At 34.5% G+C, this 15,027-nt stretch overlaps 2 protein-coding genes across 2 annotated transcripts; one reads left to right on the top strand and one right to left on the bottom strand.

Annotated features, from left to right (window-relative positions):
* The first annotated feature begins 1,128 nt into the window (after positions 1-1,128).
* On the top strand, positions 1,129-9,031 carry LOC117934260 (flap endonuclease GEN-like 2). Its single transcript, XM_034855931.1, has 14 exons — positions 1,129-1,254; positions 1,358-1,515; positions 1,792-1,853; positions 1,969-2,096; positions 4,464-4,515; positions 4,614-4,686; positions 4,779-4,852; positions 5,329-5,388; positions 5,495-5,663; positions 6,161-6,254; positions 7,093-7,175; positions 7,827-7,927; positions 8,116-8,246; positions 8,348-9,031. The coding sequence occupies exons 1-14, from the start codon at positions 1,187-1,189 to the stop codon at positions 8,790-8,792; spliced, it is 1,698 nt and encodes a 565-aa protein (XP_034711822.1). The 5' UTR covers positions 1,129-1,186; the 3' UTR covers positions 8,793-9,031.
* A 193-nt stretch (positions 9,032-9,224) lies between these two features.
* On the bottom strand, positions 9,225-13,701 carry LOC117934259 (splicing factor-like protein 1). The gene is made up of 2 exons (XM_034855930.1): positions 13,613-13,701; positions 9,225-11,800 (listed from the first exon to the last, which is right to left on the bottom strand). Exon 2 carries the CDS (start codon positions 11,732-11,734, stop codon positions 9,479-9,481), a length of 2,256 nt encoding a protein of 751 aa, XP_034711821.1. The 5' UTR covers positions 11,735-11,800; positions 13,613-13,701; the 3' UTR covers positions 9,225-9,478.
* Positions 13,702-15,027: the final 1,326 nt, after the last annotated feature.

Raw genomic sequence — 15,027 nt, forward strand, 5'->3', positions numbered from 1 at the left:
GGGCCGTTAAACCGGACGGTTTGTTTAGTTCCAAACAAACCGGTCAAGCTACTTACCTGTTTGTTGATTTTTGTGCAATGATTCTTGATGAAAAATTAGAGAAAAAAAAAACAAAAGGAAAATATATAGATCTAACGGCAAATTGTCTACGTCCATGGAAATAGGAAAGAAGATTTTTATTATATCACAAATTAGGATTATATAAAAGGATATTTATATTAATTCTCATGTAATGAAAATTTAAAAATACTTTTAAACCGTTTCACTCTCCGAATGGAATGGAACGAAGCGATGACATTTGCTATTTTTTCTCCATACATATTTCACTCATTATGAGTCATATGCTACAACACTGATAAATGCCCAATTAACACTCAAGCCCAACCCAGTATCAGGCTTGCTGGTAATAGTTGTTGCAAGGTATTTCTATTGCACATGGATTAAGTGAGGTGGGATTAGCTAAAATTGTAAAGAAAATTTGCATGCTGGAGGATCACCACCAAGCTGTGTATCTTCTTCGTATCATGTTGCTGCAAAATATGATATATTGTAATATTAATTTTTTTTTTCAAATTAGTCACATAAAACCTTTGAACAAATGTAAATATTTATATTTATGATTATTTTTATAATAATTATACAATACTAAATATAAATTAATGAATATAATAAATTTAAAATAATAAAATACAAAAAATGTGAAGTAAAATTAAATATTATAATTTTTTTCAACTTAAACATATCTTTATACTTAAATATTATATATTTTATTTAATAAAATTTCATATATTAATACATTTATATTTGTATTTATCATTTAATTTGATATATTAAATATAAAAAAATAATATTATTAAAAATTTTAATTACATATGTATTTTAAAATTTTAAAAATTATTTTTATTTTTATATAATATATAAATTATATATTTATATCATCAACGGCGATTGGTAAATTTTTTGGTTTAGAGATGGAGAAAAATTGGGGAGAGTTTAAAGGGCGTCGTACAAAGCAATAAGGTAAACGGAGAAAAATAAAACGGCGACGTTTTAAAACGAAGGGGTATTTGTCCGTAAGAAGAGTAATTTAGACATAAAACATGGGCATTTGAATTTCATTCATCTTCTAGACTTTCCCTCTCGGAAGAATCTCTTCAAAGTCCCTCACTCATTTCTCTATCTCGAAATGGGTGTGAAAAACCTCTGGGACATCTTGGAATCTTGCAAGAAAACTCTCCCACTTTACCACCTCCAGTGAGTTTCCCACATTTTCTCAGTATCCAAACATACCCTTTTTTATTTATTTATTTTTTCTTTCTAAAAAAAACTACTTTTGCTTACCCTGAATTTGTGGTAGGAACAAGAGGGTGTGCATCGATCTTTCATGTTGGATGGTTCAACTTCAAAATGTAAACAAATCTCATGCTTCAATCAAGGACAAGCTTTATCTCAAAGGCCTCTTTCACCGTCTTAGAGCTCTCATTGCTTTGAATTGTAGCCTTATTTTTGTCACAGGTATGTGTATTTTCCACTTTGGTTGCCTTCAATTTTGACTTCAGATGTAAACTGGAACTGGGTATTGCCTTTTGTGGAAATTAGTATTGGGTTTGGACTATTTCATGATAATATGATTTGGGTGATTGGTATTTAGAAATTTTGGTAAATTTAAGTTATTTGATTTATATGGGTGTTTAAAGACATGTAGGCTCCTTCCTTCACAATATTTGATGGAGGAGTTCTTTATTTTCTTCTCAATGCTGGTGGATTTAAGTAATCTTTATTGTCTCATAGATGGATCAATCCCTGCAATCAAACTAGCCACTTACAGACGGCGCTTAAATTCAGGAACTGAGGTAGGATTCTACACATGCTGCATTTCCATTGATGTTTACCTTTCTTCAATCCTCTTTTTCTTTTTTCAATTCAAATTTTTTCTTAGTAATAAATTCTGTAACTTGACCAAAGCAGGTCACTCGAGATGAAACAAACTCCCATAATGTGCCTTCGCTCCGGAGAAATATGGGATCTGAATTCTCATGTATGATAAAGGAGGCAAAAGTCCTTGGCTTGGCACTTGGTATCCCTTGCTTAGATGGGTAATCTTCACTGATGAGCTAGAATTTTGGTTTATGTTCCACTTTATATGATATCAACTCTATTTGATTCAGACCCTTCAATGTTTTCTTGTGGTCTTATTTTCCTATAACAATAACTCTTATCTTTTTTATTTTCCTGAAGATAAATACATGACAGAAAAATGCATAGGACTATAAGGAAGAACAAATTGGACTGATGATAAATTGGAATGTTTTTGTTCTATATCATTATAAAACTTCACCTCCACAATAAACTTTTGTAATGAAGTCCTTGCTTCATTTGCCCCTTGGATTAGGAAGAATAAGAAATTCAAGTTTCAAACCTAATTTTAACTTTCATTTTTAGTTTGGTAAATTGGCTACTAAAAGGGCACCATTTGTGCTTCTGACATGGTTTCCGTGCACATGCCTGGTTGCTTGGAGCCTTTTTGTTCCTCAAGATTCTACTTTGTGATCACTTACTTAGGAGTATTTAGCTTTGCAAGGTGCTTCTTTGGGTTTAGAAGGCTGACAATTAGATAGGGAAATCCATTTATCGGTCAGGAGACCACATTCTTGAATTTTCTGCTCTAAATTTAATAAAATTCTGGCTCACATCTTTTTCCCTTAGCATTGTTTGGCCATTTTGGCACCTTTGTATACATCATGCATACCTTTGTCCGCCCTTTGTTAGGTGCTAGTAATATATTCCATCTTTGCCTATCGAACAACCAAAAAAAAACAATCTTATTTGGAAATGAGCCAACATGTGAGCCCCTTAGCTTTTATAGCTTACAGGCCTAATATGAAAAATCTGTGGATGGAGAACTTGTTACTAGCAAGAGAGGATTCTGTTTTTTTAGTTTTTCCATCCAACTAATTTTTTTTTTTTTTTGATAAGTTTTCCATCCAACTAATAGAAGTTCTGAAACCGTTTTCTTTCATTTTTAAGGTTTTAGGCTTTAACACTCAGTTTATAATCTCATCTTTTAGGAATGGTAAGTACTTAAAGAGGATTTAGCTTGTTAGATTTGTTCTTTTCCGGAAGACTAATAATTTTCCCTATCACCAATTAATCATTTTTCTAATGCTTGAAAACTTTATAATATTTTGCATATGAAACACCTCAAGTCATCATTGAGTCCCAAGAGGGACCCAAAAAAAAAAAAAATGTAAGTGTCGCTATGCATAAAAAAAAAAAAGGTATCATAATCTCCATCAGGAAGTAAAATAGCAGAATATTTTGCAAATGCACAAAATCAAACCCAAACTTTCAGTACCTACTATTATAGAGAAATTGAAAATATTGCTTTCATTTTACCTCTTCTAAAAATGATGCTTGTTTTAAAAGAATTGTTGTTCTTCCTTTTGTGTGCTTGAAAATGTCTTGAAGGATTGGTTTTAAATTCCTGAAAAACTATTCAAAACCCATCCAGTTTTATTAGTTAACATTTGCAAAGAATGTGTCTGTAATAGTAATATGAAATTTTGTTATGTTTATCAAAAGCTCCAAGTTTCTCAAAGCATAACCACAAAGTTACTTCACAATTTATTATTTGTGATATCTCGAGATTATAACATGTCTACTGTTTCCATTCCTCAAACAATCCCCTGGCATATTAAACTCAAACATATGAATCAAGATTCTCACCCTGGATAGCCTTCAGAAACGGGGGTGGCAGCTCCCCAACCATTGTTTTTTGTGTGGTTGTGAAGAAGAAACTGTAAATCACATTCTTTTACATTGTAAATGGTCAGGTCCTCTGGGAGATCATTCTCGCCTTGTTTGGGGTTCTGTGGGTGTTCCCATAGACAGTTAAAGAGGTGTTATTCAGCTGGAAAGACCCTTTTTGGGGAAAAAAAGGAAAAAGATTTGGAATTCCATCCGTTGTGTATTTTTTGGACGGTTTGGAAAGAGAGGAATAGAGTAGCTTTTAGGGGAGGGTCTTTAGCTATACAAAAGCTCAAAAATTCTTTTGTTTGTAATATTTGGAGTTGGGCTCGGGTGTACATTGGTGGGGAGACCTTGTCTCTCTTAGACTTTTTGGAGTGGCTAGCGTCCACTTAAGGGCTGGTGAGGGAGTTTGTTTTTTGTGTCTTTTGGGTTAGGTTGCTGTGTATACTCCTTGTATGCCTTGTGGCTTTTTGCCTTTTAATCTATTGCTTGCTTATTTATAAAAAAAAAGGACCTCCTGAAATTTTGTGATGGAAGGTAATATTTGTGGAGCAATGAGCGTTGCATTAATAAAAATTTGGATTTAATGAAAATCAGGAGTAGATTAGTATCACCGAATTCCATGTAAAGTAATGCTCTATATATATAGATTTGGATATTTGTAGCCTATTTATGTTTGAAAAAGTTGAAATTGTTCTTTCACCCAAATTCAGGATTGAAGAAGCTGAAGCACAGTGTGCATTGTTAAACTCAGAATCATTATGTGTAAGTCTTTTGTTAATTTATATAGGGCTATCATGATGTCCATCAATTTGGTAATGGGAAGCATGGCATTGTTATTAATTGTTATTATTATTATTCAGGATGGATGTTTCACTTCAGATTCAGATGTTTTCCTTTTTGGTGCAAGGACAGTGTACAGAGACATTTGCCTTGGTGAGTAAATGGGGATTCTGCTAGTCCTTGAGTCTTTACTTTTCTTCAACTATTTTCCTTTTGTATACTGATATTGCTTTCTGACAAATTAGGGGAAGGCGGTTATGTTGTTTGTTATGAAATGGCAGACATAGAGAGCACACTTGGGTTTGGAAGGAACTCCTTGGTAATTCTGTTTTGGCTTGTACTTGTGCTTTTGTAGCATATTGCTTTTTTACCATAGAAAAAGGGGAAAATTGAGGATGGGCTACACCTGCAAAAGTGGTTGTGATATGGCTGGAACTAATTGCAGGAAAATTTAGCTGCTCCCCACCTTGTGAAATTGTGTTGTTCCAAAGCATTCTAAATGGAACTGCTCCAATAAATCTAATAATGCCCATCAGCTATCTATTAATAAAACAAATAAAGAATTAAATAAATCTAGCTAAGCACATGCATAAACACACTCACATGCACCTCTTTTTTCTCAAGGTCTGATACCCACAAATTCCTCTTGTGGCTCCTGAACAGCAGCCATTTGTTTTCTTTCCTATAATAGTGGCATTCAGTTATAATAAAATCAAGAAATTCAAACTTCCATTTTTATATATTTCCAATAGGTAAGCTTGCTTCTCAATAACGATTGTGATTTTTGATCTTCAGATTACTCTGGCACTTCTTCTTGGTAGTGATTACTCTCAGGGAGTTCATGGGTTTGGGCCAGTAAGTTCCGAAAAGTGTCATTTCCTGGTTGGATAGCTTATCTTTCCTCTTAATCTCAAGAGCTGAATGGAAGCTTATGTTGTTGCAATTGTTTCTTTGGCCACAGGAGTCAGCATGCCAGATTGTTAAATCAGTTGGTGAAGAAGTTGTTCTCAAAAAAATTGCATTAGAAGGGATATCCTTTGCAAAGAAATCAAAGGGTTCAAGGAAACAGGGGCAAGTTCTTAAGTGCAATGACAAAGAGAATTGTTCAGACCATGAAATGAACATTAATGGTCAGTTCCCTTGAAACAGTTTAGTTAATATATAATTTAGCATCTTTCTTAATGAACTGTTAGAAATAACATCTTAGATGGTAGGCCATCCTCAAGAAACTGAAATACTTGACTTCAATCTTTATATTTAAAAGAAGAAATTGATTAAAACAGCATGGTTCAAGCTTTTGTGTCTGAGGTAGTGTTGTCCTCATTTTCACTGTAAATACACAACATGACCATGCAGGTATTTTATAAAGGCAAAGTATGATTACAGTCCCTTGCTCCCAGTAAAGCTGTTGAAAAAATAAGCTAGTTCTATAGCATGCTTAAAGCCCTGCAGGTGTTTTACAAATGAATTTATGGTTTATTAAATACAATCCCTTTGTTCCAAGTAAATCTGTTGAAAGAATAAGTTAGCTTTCTCTTTATTCTTATTATCAGTTACAAAATGTTTAGTTGTCTAAGATGGTAGGGTGCTGCTAACTTTTGCTTTGAATTCTTGATGCCTTTGGTAGGATCTGAGCATAGTTCACAAAGGGAGTTCTTGCGAGTAATTGATGCTTATTTGAAACCAAAATGTCACTCTGCAGACTCTGATGCAGTGCATAGGTAGAGTTCAAAGTATTGTATTATGATCCATTGTTGTCTGTGCTTGTACTTGTTGCTGCATTTGACTAGGCTACAAGTCTTGTGCCTTAAAACATGTGGTGTTTTACTCTTCTTTCTTCCTTTTTGCTTCTGTCCTTGCACCCACACAAAATTAGTGGACTACTAGGACTACCATAAGTGTTCCATTTGATATTTTCCTAAAGATAGGAGCATAACATTGAGAGTGATATTGGTTTTAGTTTTTTTGATACTTTGATTCTGTCTTGAGGTTTAATGAAATATGGTTTATTTTATCAGGATACCTATGCATTTAGACTTTGATTTCTTACTTTTAGATCTTTCTAACAGTGCAGGTGGTAGAGTATCATTTCTGCATTAGGCCTGGCTGCACTATTCAGAACCCTAGTCCTCACCCCCACCGTGCCTGTTAAGGACAATGTTTCTACCACCATACTTATGGACTAGGCTAATCTTTTTTATACATTTTTTTTTTTTTGTGTAAAAATATAGTCTAATTATATAATTATGTCCAGTCCTTTATTACTTCCTGGAAAATAGTTTCTAATTCCTGTCCCTTACTGCTTGGTGGTGATTAAGTCTGTGATTTATTTTGGTAAACTGTTATGATATATTTTGAATTAAAACCTTAATTACAGCAGCTGAGCATATATTTGTGTGGAAATTATTTAAAAAAAAAAAAGAGTTTCATTACAATAGTAGGACAACCTTTTTTAAGGCTTTGGCTTCTTGATTTTCTTAAGAGATTGATTATGGATGCTTAGCCATGAAGGACCACAAATATGAGAAGAATCTGATTTGGTCCACTTAAATGTTATAGGGCTCTTGCTCTTCTTCCATTTCAACGCACTGAAGCTCAGAAGATATGTGCTCAGTTGTTTGAGTGGCCTCCTGAGAAAACAGGTACTTTCTTCCTCAAAATTTTTACTTTATGTTGGTGATGCACGCAAACAAGTAGATGCAAAATTTTGTGCAAACTTCATGTATATTCTTGGATTATTGCCTGTGGAGGTAGAACTTCTTATGATCACATCTACTTGGTTAGCAGGTCATGAAAATATATATTTGTTAACCCCTCATTTTACAACATAGTCCAACAACATCGTACCTTTCTTTTGGACATGAAATTACACTGATGATGTGAACATAATTGGCGAAATTAACTTTGTCCTTGCATTCATTGATGTGATGGGATTGGCTTCAGGTGTGAGGTAATTTAATATGGAAACTAGATTTATGAAATGATGGTTTGATATGATGGGTACAACTCTGCTTCTTAGCATCAACATCAGTTGATTTGAACTGATTGTAACTTTTGAATTTCATATATTTCAAGGTTTAAAATGTTTTCAAATCACTGGAGAGCTTAGAATTGATAACATTCCAAAATTTTAGGGTTTTGATGGTGGAGATGGAATGTGGGAGCATTAACTTGGGAGCATCTGTAAATTTCTGCCTTGTAACACATCTAAAGTGTCATCAAGTTCCATACAGAAGTTTGTTCAGTTATTCTCGAGTTTGTCAAATATTCATGATTTTTTTTTTTTGGTTCAGATGAGTATATCCTTCCTAAGATCGCTGAAAGAGACTTGCGGCGATTTGCCAATTTGCGTTCAACTTCTTCAAACTTGGGAATTCATTTTCCGTTGCACGAGGTATGACTCTCTTTGTGACTTTTTGATCCTATATTTTTTTATCCTTGTGTAATTTGTTTAAATTGAAGTTCTGAAGAAAATCTCATGAGTCCTCTGAATAAAATTATAGTAGTACAAGGGTGTGTGAGGACATCCCATGAAATATATGATTGCTTATTTATCGGCTGAAATTTTTTTCCATGTCACAGATACCAGTAAAATGCCCTATTTCTGGAATTATAAAGCACAGAAAAGTCCAAGGAAGAGAATGCTTTGAGGTTTCCTGGGAAGAGTTTGATGGCCTTAAATCCTCCATAATACCAGCAGAGCTTGTGAAGAGGTAATTGTATTAAGGTGCAAGTCCTGTAGGCATGTTCCAAAACGCTTTTAATATTAGATGTTTTGAAAAATATTTTTATTCCCATTTATTTTGGTCCCCAGTGCTTGTCCTGAAAAGATTGTGGAGTTTGAAGGGAGAAAACCCCAAGAGAAGAAACAAAATCATCGTAAACCAAGGCCAAAGAAATCCAATAACAGAGCTCCCTTGGCTGAGATTGATAAACAACTCCAAAATCTATTGCTTGACATAGAAGCAGGAGGCAATTCTTTTCAAAATGTTTCATTTTCTTCAAGCATGACAACATCCAAAACCCAAACTGATGCAACCAAAGCAGCAAAAACACAATATATGTTGCTTGATACAGAGTCAGAGAGCGACAATGACAATCACAATGAAGCCATAATTTGCCATCAGAATGGTCGATGCGGTGCTGAAATAGTCATTGATCTGCTAAGCCCTTCCCCACCAATACGTGCCCGAAAGCTTTCGAAGTGCCAACAAGGCAATAATGGCCAACAAATTGATGTAATTGATTTGAGTGATTGAGAAGCTGGCACAATCACTTCAATATTAAAGGAAGGAGAGCTGAGAATGTTCTACCAAGGAAGACATAATCTGTAACCTGCCAATTTGTCTCTTTTCTCTTTTGCTTTCTTTTGTAGCCTTAGTTCAGATCATCAGACTATTGTGTATCTTTGCTATGTGTATTTATTCCAACAGTGCAATGTAAATTATCTAATTTACACATAATTCATTACAATGGCAAAAAAGCAAAATTGAGATCAGAGTGGATTCAAGTCTGGCCAGTGAATTTAAGTTGGATTTCATTCTGGTTTGGTACAAATCACATAAAGCACAATTGGAAGTTCCCAGGGTACATCACATTGTAGAGAATATCATTAAGTTCTCACAAGTAACAATTGCTTGGGTAAAGCAATCTGGTCAAGTCTATTGAAAGTAAACATGAGAGAGCTGGCAAATGAAATGCCATATAAGGCTAAGTCGATTCCAGTTTTACAAATTTACAACATCATCTCAACACCAGATTGCAACATGAAAGGCAAACAAAAAGGGAACAAAAAAAAAAAAAAAAAGACCAAGAATTAGAATTCTATACAATACTGAGGGAATGAGATGAAGCTCTGGTGGCTGCACCATGAGTATCCACTACTTTAACACAGTTCTGAGAAGAACCGCCCACCAAGTTATGAAGATTCTACAACTTCCAAGGTTCACCACTGTGTAAGATGGGTGATTGGCCAAGGAATAGGTTTCAGATTACTTCCTGGGGTTGGGCTGATTTTGAATGATGAGGATGGGTTGGATGTCTCTGTGGCAAAATATGACTTAAATTGGGAACCAGGGTAGCTAGGATCCCCAGGAAACTGTAAAAGTGAACTAGGTGACGAGAATGGAACTTGGGTAGCAATGTAACCATATTCGAAGCCACTTCTACCCTGCGAGTTCAAGATGCTGTACACAGGAGGAAAACCCAATCCCTTGCTTTTAGGGAAAAAATCAAACGGCCCCAAGTGGTAGGTGGCAGGAGGAGGCAAAGCCATTCTCTTAGTTTCAGGAAACATGGTTTGATGTTGCGGTAGCAATGACCCCGGTGGAACAGGGAAACCAGTCTGACGCACGGCATCTTGAGAAGCTGCTATTGACCCAGGGTGATTTGGATCAGGGCTCAAAACTGAGGATCCTGTGACCCATTGGCGTGTACCCTCCCTTACTGCCAATGTCTTCCCATCAATTTTGTACCCATGCATGTGGGATAAAGCCAAAGCAGCATGAGCAGGATTTTCAAATTTAACAAAGCCATAGCCTCTACTGATACCTGTGGCTCGGTCCTTAATCACTTTTGTTTTAGCAATCTTACCGAATGGAGCAAACAACTCTGCTAAACAATTCTCGTCCATAGTTTGAGGAAGATAACCAACATAGAGATCTGCATCACTGGTTTCTTTATTGGGTTTGCTTTGTGTGTCTGGGGTTGAACCAATTTCAAGCCCAGATGAACCCCACAGAGAGTTGCTACCTTGAGATGATGCTATCAAAGGGCAAGAGGGTGTGGCATGGTTGTTGCTGCCACAAATGTCACAAGAGAGCGAGCTTTGAAAAGTAGATTGTAGGTGAGGGCAGGCATAATGTGGATGCCCTTCGTCATAGCAGCATCGGCACATATTTTTGTTTCGTTCTCCATTCAGTTTGCCAAGCTCCAATAATTGGGCTTGTTGGTGAGCATTTATTCCACGGTCAATTGGAATTAGTAGTTTCTCAACCATTCTTACAGCTGCATCAAAGGAATTTTGGTTATCAGCCTCTATACGGACATGTAAATCTTCATTATCAGAAGCTTTAGTTCTGCGTGGCGTTTTCAAGGAGTAACCTTTACCCCTTAAAAGAATCTTAGCCCCAGTTTCCTTCTCCATCCTCTTTTGAGTATTTCCCCGTGGACCAATTATAAGACCAACAAAATTATAATCAGGGTATTCTTTCTCCGGAATGTAGAGTTTCTTAATGAGCTTTGGTGGCTTGTAGTCAGCAGCAGGTTTAAAGGTGGAGTTCTTCCCAATCAACCTGGAAATGATACATTGACGCTTCTTGATGAGTTTTTCACGGAGCCTTACATCCCTTGTATTTTTTCTATTACCAAGGTAATCATACACTGGCTCTGGAGAAGGAGATCTGTCTTCCTTGGGGCAGTCATCATGAAGCTCTGGTCTTTGCAACTTGCTATTTATCTCAAACAGTTCCACTTTCAACTCCTGAATTTCTGGATCCAGATCAGATGTAACAAAGTCTTTCACGAAGCTAGGTAGTTGAATAGGACCAAGTATTTTTAATTGAGAATCATCACCAGTCCACCTGGTTTTCCTTCTTTTGCGAGTCCTATTGCCTTCATCAGTTTCCCCATCTACTTCAGGTTTTTGGTCCCTTCTACTAAGCCTTCGTTTCCCAGAACTTCCTGCATGCTCCTGATTTTCAGAGGCACTTTCATCAGTAACAGGTGCCATAGGAACCCCAGATTTATCATGGAGATCTGCAACTACAGACCCAACGTCTGCTTCAAGGTTTGATGATTCATCTTGCTTGCACTTCTTTAGTGTCTGAAAGTCTTGCAATGGAGCTGGCTCATTGGCTATTACATCTAGTGACCCCTTATTTTCAATCAAACTTCTAGAAATGGCTTCCAACCCGGCCTCAGCTTCATCAGGGTCACTATCAGAAGATGACTTTGACACAGACTTCCCCAATGAATCCATATCTGGATCTTCAATTGGCCGTTCTTTCTCATCATTGTAACGGCTTAAAGAAACAAATTCGTCAAGTTCCCATTCCTCACTCTCATCATCATCCCTGTCTAAAAAGGACTGGAGAACACATTGTGCTCGCAGCTCCACAGTAGTTACCTTGTTTGATTTATCCACTTCGATGCTATATTTCTTTCTAATCCTTGGAAGGTATGAAGCTTCATGTTTCTCCATCTAGCTATGCTTGAAATACAAATGACACAATTTTCCTCAAAGCAAGAACATGGAATAAAAGCACCCCTGCCGCATCAAAGCCCAAGTGCATCAGCAAACATAAAAGGAGAATGGATACAGACAAAAGTATTGTAACAAGTAGAAGTGCCATAGTAATTTTGACCGTTGTATGAATGAGATCCACATATTTAGAGAGGCCATATAGATCAGAAATGAAAAAAAGTGGCATGTTTATTAAAGATTTTTTATTCTAGAGGGCATAGATATTAGATTAGTGCTTTATATGTATAGTAAAATAGCCAACAAAATTGACAACCTTAAATTCTTCATCTAGAGAATTTCAGAGAACTTCAATTAATCTAAGTAAGTAAATCCAAATATGCAACAAACTAAGATCTCAAGAGAAATAAGCATCAAAAACCAATAAATTTGCCCTCACATATATTACTTAAAACAACTGGACTAGATTTTTATCTAAATGCCAAGTAAGAAACAAGCATACACCTACACCCCCCCTGAATATGGTGCAGCATGTAAACTTGCCAACCTTAAAACCAGTCAACTAAAGAGTTTCTTAACATATCATGAAAACCTCTATAATGTTATGAACACCTGAATGATGGTGTGGAAGAACTAGAACCACTCGGTGCAAAGGAATGATTTGTAAGAAGAGAGGCAAAAGAGAAGCAAAATACATAAAACCTTAAATGATGAATGCATCAATAGAGCTCCCAAAAAAAACCAGATGAGTGCTAATCACCTCGGTTTAACCATGTCTCCATATTCTAACATCAAACTCATTCTTCCCCTATTTCCTGTTTGGTTGATCAGAAAAAGTGGGTAAACCGAAAGGAGAAAAAAACTAAAATATGAAGGATAGATTTTAGAAAACTAGAGAAAAATAAAACTCCCTTTCAACTTACACTATAGCTATTTGGCTCAGTTGATTTGGGTTTTTTCACTCATTGCACAACCAAAAGAAAACACCAAAAAAAAAAATGAAACTTTAAGGCCGAGATCATTCATTGTTTCCCCTTTTTCGGCTCAGTTTTCTTGGCAACTTAAAGTAGGGTGAGAGAGTTGCTTCAGCTAACTGTCTGTTAAAATCCTTAGCCAAAACTGCTTCATTTCACAAGTTTTCTCAATATAGATACAATTTAGAAGACAATCAATGCTCAAAACTAAGACCTACACAGCCCAACTGCTCCCTTTTACCCCAGGGTTTATTTGAGGTGCTTTCTGCCAAACATGACTTTGTTCTTGTTTACCCCAGCTAAGTATAGAAAGACCCATCCTAACAAAACCGAAAGCCCAAATATAAAAACTAATAAAACTAATAAATCCCAGAAACAAACTACCCACCATTGTCTCTTTTTGCCATTAATTTTCCCACATTCTTGATTTCCTCTAAATTTCACAATACATCCAATTAACAAAAGCTAAACAACGGCACGTTTCGAATCCCAGAAAAACAAGATTAAACAAAACAAAATGCTGAAAATTTCCTAAACATCGGATTCCCTTTTCATTCAATTTTCAGATTTTCCTTCCCTTTTCTTCATTCTCCCCAAGAACCAAACAGAGCGCAAACTCATCAATCAATCAAGAAAAGAAAATCAATAAAACGTCACCAAGATCTCATTTTTACCTCTTTCTTGAAAACTGAAACCGTAATTCATATCAAATATAACTCAAAAATTAAAATATAAAAAAATATAAATAATTAAAAAAAAAATGATCAGAATGTGGAACAATGCAATGCAATGCAATCAAGTTCAATCCACAAAACACATAATCAACAGTTTTCAAATCTCAAGTTCAAAGATTAAAAAAACAAAAAAAAAAAAATGATAAAATTTAATAGAATACATATATCACCTGGAGAAACCCTTGCTTCAAAGGCGAAATGCAACTGCAAAATTTCTGTGCTTTCGTTCGCTCTTCCTCTCTTCGTCTGTATCTGTTTCTTTCTCGCTCTTGAAGTGAAAAATTACACAAAATGTTTTGTATGTTATTTATAGTAAAAAATTTGAAATACCGTTTGGCATTGGAACTGCAACATACTCGAAAAGTTAAGAAATACAAACACCTCTTAAATTTAATTATTTTGAATTTAATCTTTTTTCATTTAAAAATTGAAAAAAAAATTAATATTTTTTTTTTGGATAAAAAATTTAAATGATATTGCAATTACTTAATTAGTAACACATATCAAAGAAAATTAAATTAAGTAATTTATTTTTGTAGTTCCATTTTCCAAGAATGTTACACAAAATTGAATGTTTTTATTTTATAAGTTTGCTTGTATTATAAGAAAAATATAATTTTTAAAAATTAAATTTTAATTTATTATGAAATTAGATCTTACGTATATATATTAGTCGCACTTATATACACATTTTATGGAGTTTTTAGTTCTAATGAAATCATATATTCCCGGGAGCATTTTGAGGGTAAGGAGGTTGTGTTATAATAATTTCAAACTTAAGGGTTATATTATAGAGTAAGGTTCAAGGTATCGGTCGGGTTGTATCCCACTCAATAAGGATTGCGATGAGTCTAATACTTGATACATGTTTTTGCATTAACTCGGTGGAAAATTGGTAAAACTTGCTTAATTCAATTGAATTCTCTAGAGACATAAGGTCTGTTTGGTTGTTATTTTTGAAAACTATTTTAGAAAATAATTTTTAAAAACAGTTTTTTATGTTTTCAGAAAAAAAAAAAAAAAAATTATGTTTGGAATCCGAATTTTGGAAAATAATTTTTGTTCTAAAAAAAAAACATATTTTATTGAGTTAATAAAAAGGTTTTTTAGAATAAGTAAAAGAAAAAACATGTTTAAAAGTTATTTTTTTAATTAATAAAGTGTTTTCCTCCATTAACTTGATATTATAAATATATAAATAATTATCATATGCATAATTCATTTAAATTAAAAAAATTATTCCATTTTGAAATTTTTACACCAATTATAATTTTCTTAAACAAATGATGATTTTGTAACCATTTGTAAGTATATTAATTTCAATAATTTAAGGAAGAATAAAGGATTTGGAGGTGGGGTGAGGGTTTGGTGGTTGGGTAGAGCTCATCTTTGTGGAAACACAAATAACGGTTACGAAAAAATAAAAAGAAGAAAGAGAAAACACGAAAAACAATCTATTCTATGAACAATAAAAAAACAATGAAAACATCTTTTTATTATTATAAAAAAGTGGTTTTTAAGAACATAAAAAACACAAAAAACAAAAACACCCCCTTCCCCAAACAAGTTTTTTGTGTTTTTGTTT

This window comes from Vitis riparia, chromosome 16, assembly GCF_004353265.1.
Source record: "Vitis riparia cultivar Riparia Gloire de Montpellier isolate 1030 chromosome 16, EGFV_Vit.rip_1.0, whole genome shotgun sequence".
NCBI classification, from domain to species: Eukaryota; Viridiplantae; Streptophyta; class Magnoliopsida; order Vitales; family Vitaceae; genus Vitis; species Vitis riparia.